This window comes from Haemorhous mexicanus, chromosome 7 (genome assembly GCF_027477595.1).
Source record: "Haemorhous mexicanus isolate bHaeMex1 chromosome 7, bHaeMex1.pri, whole genome shotgun sequence".
Taxonomy (NCBI): domain Eukaryota; kingdom Metazoa; phylum Chordata; class Aves; order Passeriformes; family Fringillidae; genus Haemorhous; species Haemorhous mexicanus.
The window spans coordinates 23,310,466-23,325,738 of NC_082347.1; the positions used below are offsets into that span (position 1 = coordinate 23,310,466).

The 15,273-nt window shown below is 39.5% G+C and overlaps 1 protein-coding gene across 5 annotated transcripts in view; it reads left to right on the plus strand.

Moving 5' to 3' along the window:
* GBF1 (golgi brefeldin A resistant guanine nucleotide exchange factor 1) overlaps window positions 1-15,273 on the plus strand; it is a 102,143-nt gene that overhangs the window by 48,985 nt on the left and 37,885 nt on the right. For all 5 annotated transcript variants that reach the window (XM_059851447.1, XM_059851448.1, XM_059851449.1 and 2 more), the window contains one exon: window positions 10,229-10,360. In XM_059851447.1, the coding sequence (XP_059707430.1) occupies window positions 10,229-10,360 (132 nt within the window). The remainder of the gene's footprint in view (window positions 1-10,228; window positions 10,361-15,273) is intronic.

The following is a 15,273-nucleotide window of genomic DNA, read 5'->3' on the forward strand; positions in this document are numbered from 1 at the left end:
TTTGGCTTTTTACTTATTCTTGGGAGTAAGTGCTGTTGGAGTATAATGGTTCCATCCCAGAGGTCATGGCAGCAGAAATGCCAGGGGTGAGTGGTTAAAGCAGGGCTGTGTCCACTGACCTGTTCAGTGCGTGTTGTGTATGCCAGTTGGAGTGCCAGGCTGTGTTGTGCCCTAGGGGAAGAAGAGAGGGAGTGAAGAGCTGGGAGCTGGCTTGAGCCAGCAGCCCTGTTTGTCTGAAGGAGTTGAAATTTGCACTGTGCTGTTGCTTTTACATCAATCTTGCTGGGCAGCATGTAGTCAGTGGTGGCCTTTATCAGGATCACTCAGGTGAACTTCTGAGCCACTCAGAAGTGTTTTCTTCTGTCATGGGCGTGTACTAGATCAAAACAATTAGTAATAGACTAAAATAAATCAGTTTGACACTTTCTTAGAGACTGTAACCTGTATTCTATTTCTTTACATAGATTTTAGGCCATTTTATTATTCACAAACATTTTATTGTTTTACAGCAGATAAATGATTCCAGAGAATGGAAAAAAAATGTATTTAATGGAGTTGGGGATTGATATAGCATTGTTTCCATGATGCCTGTCTTAAGATACGTCCTGCTTTATGATCACTGAAATTGAATAGCATTCACAGATCTCTTCAGATGCGAAAACTAACAAAAAAAAGTCAAAAATGTTAAAATTCAGAATTCTGTTTCTTTTCATGTATCATCAGGACCTTGTATCAGTGGTTTGCTCTAGCACATTGCAGTATGCAGAAATTAATGTCTTTCCCCAGTCCATTTGCAAGAACATAATGCTCACTTGTTGTTATTCTTATAGGAATTGAGCTGCCTTTTAATGCAGGTTGCATCAAAATTTTGGTGCACGTGTGTGTGCAAGGATAACTGATTGCTTCAATTATTGCTGTGGGGGGGAAAAAAAGGTTGCTTAATGTTTTTGCTGTTTGAATGTCTTAAGGTAATGGTTGTGTTGGCTGCCAGCAGGCTGGGCTGTTCTTCCTTTTACTTTTGTTCCACTCCTCTAAGTTTGAAACTAATATCCCTGTGATGTTTTGCGTTCTGCTCTCCTCAAATCTCCCGTTTTGTTCTGTGGTCATCTGGTGTGTGGGCTCTTGAGCTCTGGGCTTTTTAGCACCTGGGAGTTTTACTTTCTGATAATATGGCAGTGCACAATGTCTCCTAGATTAGTTCAGGTTGAATAGAAGAATTTGTGTAAATCATAACAGCAAGGTATATTGAACATTTGAGAGATTTTTTGTCATTAAAAGATGCTTTCCTCTTGGGTCATCAGGCTTTTCTTCATTTCATTCTTTGGATTTTGTCTATCTCACTGATGCATTTTTGATTCTTTGGCAACACCAGAAATGTCTTGGCTTGTTTGGGATTTGTTGTTCTTCAATTTCCTTTTAATTTTTCCCCTTGGCACTCATTGGCTTCCCTTGAGGAAAGGGTAAACAGAATGGAGTAACATCCAGATAGCTAATTGATGATAAAACTGTAATCTTTTTCTCCAGCCTCCTAGAAATAGTGAAGTTTTCCTTTTCACAACACAGTGAATTTGCAATGAGAGCTCTATTCATAGCGTGGTAGACACACAAAGCTGTGGAGAATTACTGTGCTTTGAAGTACTGGGGAAGGAGTTTTAATTTCTCCTGGGCTTTTAAATTGCCTACTTAGCTTGGGCCTGGTACTGTGCAAGATGTGTAAAATATCATAGTGAAGCAAGTCCAGTGACTGAATTGGGTTCCGTAGAGTGTCACAATCTAATTGCTCTTTCTTTAACATGTACCAATTTCTTTTAGAGAGGAGAAAGAGTGCTTAAACTTGACATACATCAAACTTGTACTGTCAGTAAGATGAGTGGCTAAGTCCATCCTTTGGACTTGGCAGTGTGCAATTCCCCACAGGTTTCATTTAGCCTGGTCTGTCTTGTTAGACTGGCCACGCTCTCTTCCCCGTATTAGGAGGGAACCTTGGGAAACCTGGCTCTAATTCACAACTGCAGCAAGATCAATAACTATCAGCATTTGGTCAAGGGCAGATGAATTTGTCATGGGATGGCTGCTTTTTGATTTGGTTTATTTTGGTTTAGTAATTTTATTTAGAGTTGAATGTTATTGGCTTGGGGGAGTGCCTGTGGGTTCTGAACTTCAGACCTGGTGCAGGTTTATCACAAAAACTGGCTCTTGTCATATGCATGGTGATTTTCTGCAAGAATCTTTTGAAACAGTTTCATCTGGTTCTGAACACACAAAAAGTGAAGCTTGCCTTCGTTTTATTTGCCTTTTTTTAATGGGATGGTTTTGTTTTGTTGGAATTTTTTAGTGGATATTAAGCTTCAGTTACCTGTGAAACTTGTAAGCAGTTTAGGTTACTGAGCTTCAGGCTAAGTAGCTCCACCCATGGGAGAAAAAATGCTTCAAGAATGGGTAAAATCTCAAGTCAGTTTTCATAGAGTCATTGGGGAGTTCAGTTTTCTGGAGTAGAATTAAGTGCCATTACAATTGGCATTAACAGTTTTGAGCTTTTTTCAGTTTGTAAAAGCCACAAAACTAGTGGTATAGTCCAAAACCTATCAGAGGCTTAGATCAGCTGAATTACCCTATCTCCCTTTCCTCAGAGCAATCAGCCTTCCTGTAAGGGAGATAAAAAAACTGTTTAGGCAGTTCTGAATTTGCTTATTTCTATCATATGTAAATAATCTTACTGTGAAATGTGCTGGCAAAATCAAGTGGTGCTCTAATGCTTAGCCTCTACTGTGATGTAGGAGGAAGGGTTTCATGAAAACAAGGATGGATTAGCATTGAAATTACCCTTATTACTCTTCACGCTGGCAAAAGATATACTCATGAGAGAGCAGTTTGGAGATGGGAGGCTTTTACTATATAGTTACTTGATTTTTTAGCCTTTCATCAGAATTAGTCATGTCCTTTCAGAGGTGTTCAGGTCATGGGATGGGAGGAAATAGTCTAGCATTTGAAGCAAGGTCTGCTCCTGATGACCTTCAACCTTACTGTGCTAAATTACCCCTCAGTTCACTTTAAGAGCTGTTCTTATTTTGAAGCAGTCTTTTGATTACAACTTCTGACCAGTACGTGTCAACCATAGCTCAGAAAAAAGTTTGTCAAGGTGTTTGTCTCTGCTATCTCCTCAGTGCTAAGAAATAAAAACAGAACTAAACAATTTCAGCTTTTGAAATAACCTCATATCCAGACACTCAGCAGTCTTCAAGACTGGGGTTAGAAATTCAAGACGGAGCAAGTACTCATGTCTGTACTTTTAAGTCCATCCAAATAGAAACCGTGGAAGTTTGCCTTCTGTGTAATTCCATATTTCTGCTGATGGCATTTGCTTACCTTGTGATTGAAGTGAGTATCTTCTGTTTGTTATACCACTCTAGAACAGAATACTACAGCTGGGCGAAAAGCACTTGAGAGAACGGTGGAGACACAGCTGGAGTTCACAGCGCAGTTTTGGCTGAAGATACTTTAGCAAGTTTCTGCTTATGAAAAAGTGCCCAGGAAATTTTAATGGTCAGTCAGAGCAGCTGAATTTGAAGCACAGCATCAGATGAAGCTCCTTATAACTAATGGCACACACTGGTGGCATTGTCAGTGGTTCTGCTTCACTGGTAGGGAAATATAATAAGTAATTCCATAGAAGACAGTATTTTAGTTGAGTTTATGTTGTCCTAACTAAAGGATGTGAAGAGTCAAATGCTCAGTATGCATTATGTCATGCTTCTCCAAAATAAAAATCTCAGTTCTGAGGGGTGCTTGAGATCTTGGCACTGTGGAACGATCATTTGTTAAAGTCATGTTTAATGAAAGGGAGATAAACACACGAAGCTGGAGTGTGACAAATGAAAGCATTTGTGCCATTGTAATGAAATTAGGCAAACAGAACAGGCTTGACATCTCTGGGTTCCCCTTGTCAAACTGCATTTGTAATTCCAGCTTTGCATTCATGTGTGGCTGTGAATGGCACTGTTTCTCTCTTGGTTTGATGGGTCGGGGCCCCTGAATGACCACTTTAATTCACAGGGCATTAGCTTTGAAGAGTATATTTTACAGACATCTGTAGAAAAGAATTGCAGTTAATTCATACTTTTCCTTCATTGGCTTGAATATCCTTGATTTTCAGTCTGTGTTTATGTTTATTGTATGCGAAACTTTTGTGACCATTTATTATAATGAAGTATTGATTTCAGAGATGCACAAAGCTTGTTTCCACTCATCCCCATGGTATGTATACTGTGTTGCACAATCCCCACAGTATTTGTGTGTTTTAGAAACTGGGATGTAAGCTTCTGGCTCCTCAGCTTCTCCTTAGCTGGCAAAATCCTGTTTTCTTTATCTATTAAGAGCTTAGATTAGGATAAGACAATGATATTGTGGGGAACCTGGAGAGAATATTCAGTGGCTTTTGATGACCTCTTGTTTATGAAATTTAGTGGACATTGCCATTATTTTCAGGAAGGAGAAATAGAGCTTTCTCTCATAACACTAGCTGCACTATACAAACTGTATAGATGACAATCTGTTCTCCTTTCAGATCAGAAAATATCTACAGATGTGCTACCAACTGCAGTGTATTGCAAGGGCTGGTCTAGAACTTTCAAGAAAAAGAAAATGAGAGCAACTAAGACCCCCTTGTAGGGGAGAGATGGCAGAGGATTCTTTTCACTTGAAACCCTGTTTGTACCAGGGCTGTGTGGAGCAGAACATACACTCAGGAACAAATGAGTGTGGATCATCTATAATGTAGCTTTTTTTGCACTTGTTAACCAACATTAATTGGCCGTTATTTTCTGGGGTTAAATGTCAGAGTCTGAGTCAATTTGCTAGCTGGAAGTCAGGGTATGTCTTTTTGCTCAGGTGCAGAGTGGCATGTGTTCCAGTCAGTCTGGAGAATTTGTTTTTGGAGTGGTGAAAAACATGCTCCTCCTCTGTTATCAGCTGTAGAGCTGCTGTAGTTGCAGTTTTGCCAGGGCACCTAGAGTCAGTATGCATATACTGTTCTGTGCCTGTTACCTAGGGACTCTATTCAAGCCCTGAAGATTTTTAGAGGAACAAGTTACTATAATTCTGTTTGCTAGATTTGTTAACTTCTAAATTAAACAGCTGATAATCACAGGACTAACTCAAAAAAATTTCTCATTTCCCTGCAATCCTGCATTTTGACCTAGCTGAAGTTAGGCCAGTACTTATTTCAGCATTAAAATGTTTATGAAAATCCAGAAAGTGTGACCGTTCCATACTTTTAGATGGTTTTAAAAGGCAAGTACCATTTTGTCCTTTTTCCTTTGAACATATTCAGTCTGACTTGCTGATCCAGATTGCAGGGGCTTCTCATCCTTTTGAGTAAAAAGACAAAATGATTTGGTATTTGTTGGGTGAACTGAAAATAAAGTGCATGTCATGTAGGCCAGAATGGCAGTGTTTGCAGAAAGTGGTTTTGAGGCTGACCCAGGAAGCACTTGCTGATGCTTCAATTTTCTGTGGCATGAACGGATTGAGCCCCAAGGCAAGAGTCCGGAAAAGCTGGATTTCTGCTCTGTTACAGTGTTATCTTTGTATTTTTCTCACCTTAAGAAAAGAGAATGTCTGTTCGTTGTGCAGTTCAGTTTGCAAGCAGGGAACATAATGCTGCATGCTCAGAGCATTGCTGTTGTCTGGGCTCGCCTCGCTGGAGAGGTGCGTGGGATACAGCTCAGACAGCCTTTCTGAAGGCTGGGCGTCAAAGGCCAACAGCTGCTGCATAAGAGGAGTCCAGGTCATGTGGTTTGGGTTGCAGTTGCCTGTCCTCGGGACAAATGATGTTGAAATAACTTGTCATAAACAATTTTTTCTTGTTCATTTACTCTGATTCGGAACGCATAGCCGATCCTGATAAGAGTCATTCAGGAGTGAAGAGTTGAACTGCCAGAGAAAGCAGCTTATGTGAGCGTTTTAGATCAGGAATGTGCCAACAGTGTGCTAACAATAAGAAAACTTGTCCGAGGGGGACCTGCTCCTGCACTTCAGGAGAAAAGGGACGCCAGAGGTCTGATGCAGTTTGTTTGCTGAAGTGCCAGAATGGCTGGATGGGATTGCTGAAATGGGAGTTAGGTGCTTAAACATGAATTAGTTGATTAAATATCATTATAGACATATGTGTCTAAGTGCAAATAATCCATGGGAAGAATGAAGGAAAGCACTGTGGTCTCAAAGGAATTGTGTCCTCATTAAAATTGCCAGCCTGAAGAGTTGGCTTTTTGATACATTACTTAAGATACTCTTTCCCTTCTTCTCCATTTCCATGTACTGCTTTAAGCTAGCTGAGCGTTTCTGAGTGTTGTGCTGATGCTGGTCTCCACTTGCTTCTCTAAAATTTTGTTGAAAGGATCTGTGTGAAAAGAATGGTAAGTGCTTTCCAGCTGGTCCCCAAAGCAGACCAGGCTCTTCATTTAAGTCTAAGTAATGTTTTAGTATAATTTTTCCCTGGCTTTAGTAGATTTCAAAGGAAGGCTGCTTGAAGGAGTTCCTTGTGAAATTTTGCTGTCTTTGTTGATAGTTATTCAGTGTTTCCTCTTGTAATACCCTTGGCTGAAGTCATGCTTGCAGGTTTGGTGGGTTTTCAGATGGGTTTTTTGTTTGGTTGGTTTTTTCCCCCAGAGCTGAAACTGGTTACTTAAGTAGAGAATCATCCTGTATTTTCTAGTTAAAACGCTGAGAATTGTCTCTTGCTAGAAAATATACTTGGAAAAACATCTCTATAGGCAGTTCTCAATTCTCTCACTGGTTATAGTTACCTCACTTGTAATGCCTGAACCTGAATGTGGCAGAACAAGAACCAGAGTTGAAAATTCAGAGCTAATTTTTTTTTGTACTGTTGTTAGAAACATCAAGTATGTACTTCCAAACATTCAGTATGTACCTTATATAGCCTTTGTTTTGTCGTAAGGAATTATTGAAGTAATGAATGATTTTCCTACATTTTCTGAAGTTCCTAGACATTTTCAGGAGAGCACAGGATTGCTTTTACAGTTAGGTCATAGCAAGACTTCTCTTGTGTCTCTTTCGTGAAGTTTCAACTTGTTGGGCAGAACAATTCCCTCTAAAGACTATGGTCCCACCTTACCAAAGTATTGTGAAGAGAATCCTATTCATTTCCTGCTCTTCTGTGCTCTAGATCAAGCCTGAGCTGTAGAGGAAAAGCTGGTGTGGAGTGCACCTTGCAGTTGTAGCTATTGATGCAAAAGGGCTGGCATGTTTGTTATGGACACTGCCACCTTTGGTGTACAAGGTTAAGAAAACCTGTTGAAGAAAGAGCTTCTGAACTAATTTCATTGACCTCAACAGGGTTGAGTTAAGAGAAGAGGTTATATGTTTGATTTGCTGGCTTGTTTGCAAAATTGTGTCAAAAACCCAGTAACTTTAGTATATAAGTGCATTTAAAAATCCAGGTAGCTTCAGCGACACTTTCAGATGCTGAACCTTCTTTAGCCCATGAAAGTAATCTGTTTCAAGACAGGATACAGCAAAGATTGCTTCAGTATCAGTGTTTTTTCTGCACTCCCAAACTTCCCATTGAAGCAAAGAACCAGTACCAAGATAAAGTTCTGCCTTGAAAAGTGAGCTGGTAACCCTTCTAAGACCTCAGTGCTTGCAAATGTTTCTGGTTAGAGGAGCTCATTGTAGTGATTAACTAAATACTCCTCAGCTGTGAGGAGTGAGATTGGTGTTTCATTGACACTTAGATCTTTCAGGCAGCAGTCATTTAGTGCACTAAAAATGCTCTCTTTTTTGTCTGGCATGTTTTTTGATTTTTTTTTTTTTAATACCACAGTACCAACTACTCAGTCCAAACAGTTTTGCAGCATAAACCATCAGTTTCAGAGAGCTTAATGTAAAGTTCTTTCTTACCATAAATTCTGGAATCTCTGAATATTTGAGAAAGTGGCCAAAGTTGCTGTGTAATCCACAATATGTGCCTAAATGAAATCCTAATTATGACAAGCTGTTTTGTGAACTTCATGTAAGCTGTGAATTTCAGTTAGACTGCAAGGGAATATGATCTTTAACATTTACAATTCTAATTGAAAAGAAAAACCTGATTCTCCCCCTCCTCTTGCAAAGAAAATATCTATTTGTTGTCCCAAAAGATGTATTAAAGGAGAGTGTGATGCCCTATACATCCTCTGCTGCTAAATGTGTCTTCATTGTCTCATTCTGTGGTGCAGTGAGGTACCTCTTCTGAAGTCCCATTTTTCTTAGTAATCAAGTGCAGCTTTTCCATCCTGGGACTCACTGAGGTTTGAAAGAGGCTGGAGGAATTGACAGGATTATAGTCTGGTCTGCAGAAAGGATCAGTTTTGGGAAAGAAGAAGTTGAGTTTTGATCCTTGGCAGTCTTACTATATTTAATGCTGTCTAAGTGCTTGTAACCTGTCAAGTGCTCTATAAAGCATACTTAAATAAGCATTAATGTAAGTATGTCTTATGATCGTCTGGATTTCCATGTGCTGTTGAGAGGTGGCACAATTGTAATGTTACACAAGCATATTATCTGACAAACTGGGGGGGTTGTTCTTAAGCCAAAAAGGTTGAATTATCATGTTGCTTTTAACCTCTCACAAGTGGGTGGTGTTGGTCTTATTTGAACTGGTGGCTGAAACATAAAAGATGGCATAATGATCCCCAAATTCCCTTTTTAATTGCAATTTTGCTTTAGTTAACAGCACCTTCATGTACTTGTTTGTGTTCTTAACTTTTAAAACATAAGCCCCTGTATAGTTTTTACTCCTTTGCTTCCTTGCCATAATTTGGCACAGTTATGTTAACATACTTTCTGGCAGACTTTTTTGCTTTGATGCTTAAGGCTTCTCAATAGGAACTGTGATAAAATGGAATTTCAGAACAAGGGGTTTGGGTTTTTTCCCTCAGCAAAATAATTGAATTATGTTGGTAGATAGAAAAGCAGCAGCTTGTCTAAGGATTCAGGAATTGCAGTCTTTTTTTCTACATGCCTCAAAGAAGCTCATATGACAGATAAGTTCAATATTTGATTATTTGATTAAGGGTATAAATGCCAGTGATCCTGTGTGACACTATTAGCCATTAGACTTGTTAACTTTTATTAGGAATAAAAAGTACGTTTCAGCAAGTTGAGCCAAGTGTTGTACTTAAATATTTCTGATCTCAAAATTATTCAAGTTACTTTTAATGCATTCTTCTGTGCCTAGGTACTAGCTGTGTTGTGGTTGCCTTCTCCTGCTTTTTAATGCTTTTTCTCCTAAATCCCCCTCAGGGCTCCTCTTATCTTGATTCCTCCTGTTTTATTTGGTTGGGCTTGGTTTTTGTTTTGGTTTGGGTTTTTTGTTTGTTTCTCTTGGTCAATTTCCCCAGTTCTGGTTATTCTCTTCTGTATTTCTTTTCCATTCCCAAAGTGTCTCTTGATCATCTTGGAAAGTTCAGGAAGCTTATTAGTTGTTTTTTCTCCAGCTCAATAGCTCAGTGCCTTCTTGTACAGCAGCTTTAGAGGGGATCCTTGCTGGCCAAAACAGCAAGTAGAGGAGTGCCCTTTTTAATTATTTGGTTGAGAGGCTTATACAGTTAGACTGAGAGCAAAACAGAAGAGTTTTTAAGTTAGGGTATCTTGTGAGGTTTTCCTGTCTTTGCCAAGCAAACATTTAGTGTTGCAGAAATGCAATTTGTATTCAGGAAAAGAGCTGCAAGAGGTCCAGTGACCCTGGTTGTACATTTGTACTTTGCATGTGATTAGTGTGGAGTTTTATCTGTAGTAGGATGTTACAGGGGTGGCAGAAGGTGGGACGGGGTCTATAGAGTTCATGGGTTCACACAGTTCCAAGAGTAATAGGAAAATGCAGCTACATCTGCCAGTGAGTTACAGCATAAATTTAGGCAGCAGTGGCCTCTGTGGCGTTTACAGAGTGTTCCTACAATCAGATTTTAGAAGGCTCCAGAAAGCTGTTTTGAAGATTGCAAGAAAGTGAACTTTTAAAATGCAATGCTTTGTAATATACACATATACTTGTGTGTGTTTGTGTGCGTGTATATGTAAAAACAACCCCCACCTTCCCACCAGCCTTCTGAAACTAACCTAGAGCAGGCTTTTTTCCCTCTGAGATGAAAAATGTATATTCTTAAAGAGAAAATCAATCCTAATTGAGTCAATCAATTCAAATTGTATTTTTAAAATGATTTTTATTTTACAGAGCTATCTGAAATTGAACCGAATGTCTTTCTTCGGCCTTTTCTGGAAGTAATCCGTTCTGAAGACACTACAGGCCCCATAACTGGATTGGCACTCACCTCTGTGAATAAGTTCCTCTCATATGCACTAATAGGTATGTTATGTGACTTCGTGGGATTTACCAAAATGCCAGCCAAATGCATCTCTGTGAGCTGTGTCTTTGGCCAGGATACATGCTTGCAGTCTTAATATGGAGATTAGGGAAATAAGAAATTGTCATTAACACTGGGGAAATCAGCATCTGCAGTTCCTTAATATCTTACTGGCTGATCTTTCATGGTACTACAGCTGTGTCTGGAGACAGAGCCAAAGCCTCTGCTCTGCCCTGACTGCTGTGTGTGCTTAGAGCCTGCTGCAGGACTTTGCTGGTCACCAGCTGCTTTTTTATGCCCTCCAAGCAAAAGAGCCAGGGAGGGAAGAATACCAGCTTGGATTACAATGTTGTAACATGTAGAAACACAGTAGGATTTATTTAGTTTTGTGGACTAATATTTCTGCTCTAGAGTGAGGATGATTTTTTGCCTGGTCCCAGACCTTGTCCAGTGGTGTGCCAGTACTCTTCACTTTCCACAACTGTCGTGGACTGTATTGCTGCTGATCAAACTTTCGAAGTTGCACATTTTTCTTTGTATCTGTGAAAGACTAATAATGTGCATGTGGTCAGTTCCCGTGGCTCAGCTGGCTTGTAACTCATTAGCTGGCTTTCTGTCTGCCATCAGTGTGTCACCCTGTTGTTACTGGTACTCGATTTCTCTCTGTAAGTTCTGTTAGTACTTTGTGATCATACCTGTGTGAATTACAAAGCCTGTTATTTGTGTTTGTTTATACATAGTCTCATTTAAGGAAAATAATTTTATCAGTCTTCCTTCCCCCTGAGTTCAGATCTCTCAGTTCTTTTTCTCCTTTGCATTGTAAGGGAACACTTGGAATTTTTGGTTGTTTTAGATATTTAGTTTTTCAGAGATAGTGTGAAGGCAGTTAGAGAAAGAAAGGGGCTTTATGTCTGTGCAAATCACTTTTGCAGGAAAGACACAAAACTAAAATGAGCAAAAATAGAGACTTGCAGGAAAAAAGATTGAAGTGCTGGATCAAAATCTAGTGTATGAAGACTTCAGTTAGTGGGTAGTAATTAAGTACAATAATGTAACCAGAATGATGCAATGACATAAGTTTCTAGGACAATAAAGAATTTTTAAAAAATAAGCCTGTAAAACATGTCCCCCTGAAGAATTAAGCAATAATGGAAAATATATGACTTTCAGCATTACAGTGAGGGGTGGACTCTTCTGGGCTTTTAGGATCTGTATCGCATGTCCAGGCAAATGTCTGCACAGGCAATTGACTACAAATGCTTGATTTGAGGCAGAAACAGGAAAAAATGGAGTTTAGAATTTATAGCCTTTCTCTAGCTACCTGTTGTTTATAATATTAATTGGGTCACTCCAACAAGAGTGCATCCCTGTAGCTGTTGGTGTTTGGGTGTCTTTGTAGTAGGCAATGGAAGACTCTCTGCCTGGCTTTTTTTCTGGGGCAGAACCTGTAATCTGAGACCTTCATTGTTGCTTCAGGTGACATTCAGAGCTGCCTTGTCCTTTGTCCTGCTCCAGATGCCAGTTAGGCTGGGATTAGTGGTGCTGGCTGAACATCTGGCTAGGTTGTGTTGTTAAATGAAAGCTTTTTGGTATTATAATTTCTTTTTGTAATATGAGACTAAAGGTAGTCTAAATACTGCTTGCCTAAACATAGGAAATGCTTAAAACTGTTCTTAATGTACAAATCTGTTTCAAACTATACAGAGCAAAAGAGAAGAATGCTGGCATAACCATGGTAGGCAAATTGCAGTGTGGCAGATATTATAGCATGTTTTGGGGCTGCATAATGACGGGTGAAGCCAGCACTTTTTAAAAAAGTGATATAGTGATATTAGCTTTGTCTGTTCTGTGCGTGGTTGGTTTTTGCTGTTCAAAATGGGTTTAAAGCCAGGGTGCAGTGAAAGGGCCAAGCTCCTCTGATAAATATCTTTGTTTAAAATGCCTTTCTTTTCCCATTTCCAAAGTATTTAATTGCTAATCCTTGTGCAGTCTTACTGTTTTTTTATTCTGTCACATGTCAGGTGGTTATCTGTCTCCTTTTTAGGCCAGTATTTCTGAGGGGTGTGTTTTAAAACCAGTTAGAAAAGAATAATTCTTGAGTAGAGTTTAAGACTTCTGATCTCTGGTAGTTTGAATTGCAAATTCACTAATGGTATAGTATGCAATCACAGCTCAGTTAGATAAAATTTCTTGATATTCACCATGGATGTGTTTTAGCAGGAATAGTTAGCATTACAGTGATTATCCTCTGCTCTAAGTACTTCTTCTACAAGAGTTTTAGTTGATAAATTACACAATAACTTTTAAAATACTAGAAAAGTGTGTGGTAATACTAAACTCCTATTGATTTGTATCCCTCAGATTAGTTATTTCCTTGCTCAGCAGTTTTGCAGTAGCTAGTAAGCTGTCAGCCTGCTGGATGAACTTAAACCTTAGCTATAGGAAGACTAGTGGCTAAATTTCAGAATTAGATTTTTCTATATTTCCCTCAGAAAAAGTATGTGCTCTTTTTATTGTTCATAGCAGCTTTTGACTCCATTTCTAAAGCTAGCTTTCCCTGATGTTCCTGGTAACTACATATCTGTAAGTCAGTAGCTGTTGCTCAGCTTCCAGTGAGAGGACTTGCTGTTTAAGGAGTTTAAGCCTTGTTCTCCCCTCCATTTTTTCTGTCTCCTTGGTGATTTATTTTAGTTCCATTACATTATTTAGTTCCATTACTGAGCAGGCTTCTGGCTTTCCTGAATTCCCTCTGGTTCAGAGCCTGGATTATCTGATTTCTGTTTGTTCTTTTGCCCACCTGTTGTAAGACTGCACCTGGTATGAAATGTGTGTATCTAGATAGGGTGTCTAGATCTTTGCATTGTAGATGGCAATTTTCAAACTGTTATTGTGCTCACTCAAACTTCTTGTTAGTGATTCTGAGCAGGCATCGATACATCTTTCTGTACTGTTTTTCCACAAGGGAACAAAGATTTTTGTCTGTATCTTGTTTCTGCAAAGTAGAAGTATCTGTGATTTTAATTGAACTCAAGAGGCTTTATAAATTGACCTGAATTTGTAGTGCTGTTCCAGGGAGCCAGAACTGAAGTAGTCAGGCGTGATGTGTGTTGGGAGAGAGGTGTTGAAGGTAGGGGCTAGAACAGCGAAGCAGTACTCACAGATCTGTTAAAGAAGCATGTGCACAACTTGCTTGCATTTCCTTTTCACACAGACTGTTTATCCATAACTATGATTAAAGGTATCCCTAAGACTAGAGTAACTCACATCTCCTGGAAAAGGTGACAATGGAGTGAATCTGTGTGGGCTGCCTGTGGGAGCCTTTTCTGCAACAAGTTGCTTTTTCATCTTAATTCCCACTGGGCTGCTTTCCACTATGGTTGTTAAGGTTGGTTAACAGTAATGCTCATGTAGGTGCTGGCATTGTAACACCACTGGTCTTTGCCTAATTTAATTAAGACAATTCAGAATGAGCCTACTCACCTTTGGTGATTTATGCTATTACCTTCATGAATAAGAGTGCAGGACTCAACAACCTATAAATGATTTTATTGCCTCTGGTCCAAGAGTAGTAGCTTCTCAGTGGATTATAAGCCATTATTGAAGGTATGCAGAGGACTGCTTTTGACGGGCAGGCCTCTTACCTAATGCTTCCAGTTTTGTATCCTGTTGTGTGCAGCTGCTAAACTGAGTGAAAAGTGACCAATTGTTTTAGAACAGCCTTCTTAAAAGCTCAGTGAAGTTTGTTTGGCAAACCAGGAGAGGAGCTCTAAACTATGGAAGATTTCTGTATGCATGTGTTTGTGTGAACAATGTCAAAAGTAAGCCAGCTCTGTTCTTAAAAGGGATGCTTAAGAGATGGCAATGGCAAAGTGCTGTTCCTATGCAGATTTATGTCATTCTAAAGTACACTGGTGCCATTTCAGTTTTATGCAACTATGAGAAGTTTCTTACCCTGCAGCCACTCAGGATAGGAGTGTGGTAGAGGCTGCTGTCTCTGAACCACAATAAGGGCAGCTTTCTTTAACACCAAGGGCTTATAGCCCTTCCTAGATGTGAACCTTACTGGAGTCAAAGAGGGAATGTGCAAAGCTTACAAGGTCTTGCTTGGTTCCTATGTCAGCATCGTTGTTGTTGGAGTTCAAGAGGCCCCATTGCCAATTAATGAGCTATTAAGCAATGTTTAGGTTGTATCCTTTCTTTCCTAATGACTGTTTAGGTAGAAGGGTATCAAGATTCTTGCCCAGTGCCATATTGTCTAAGTGAGAATGAAATCAAAGCCAGAGGCAGCTTTTCTGAAGCCACTGTAATGTAGCACGAGATACAGTTACTGGCAACAATCTCATCCTAAACATTCTCTCAACTGCACCATTGTTTGTAGCTGCAAAAGACTGAAATGGAGAGAAGGAGCCTTGATGAATGATTGGAGTGGGAGGCCTGCAACTCTGATATCTAAACTGTGATTGTGTCTGTCTGCTGTTTTCTCTGGGGAAAGCTACTGGTCTGTTTCTTCCCAGCTCTCGTTCCTTGAGAGGGATGTAGAACAAGAGACAATTTTCCCTTCTCAATTTAGTGGAACCTGTTTGGCATTTTCTTCTCATGAGAGTAAATTTTAGGTTCCCTATGTTTAAGAGATGTTTTTTCTTTATCCCCTAGGAGGCCCTGAATATGTTTAATAGCTGATTGTGCTGTATTGTAGGGAACAGGACACAGTCTTAGAAGTTAACTTCTGAAACATAGAGAACTGGTGACAACGGAATTGTAATTATTTTCTTTGTTAAGTTAGATTTTTTTCAAATATAAGTAGATTCTTGATATATCTTTCCGAAAGCTCCTAGTTATAAAGCCTTCCTATTAGTGGGAGGTGAGTTATGTTCTTGTTGGGTCAACTCTGAATTGAGTCACGTGAATTGAGGAA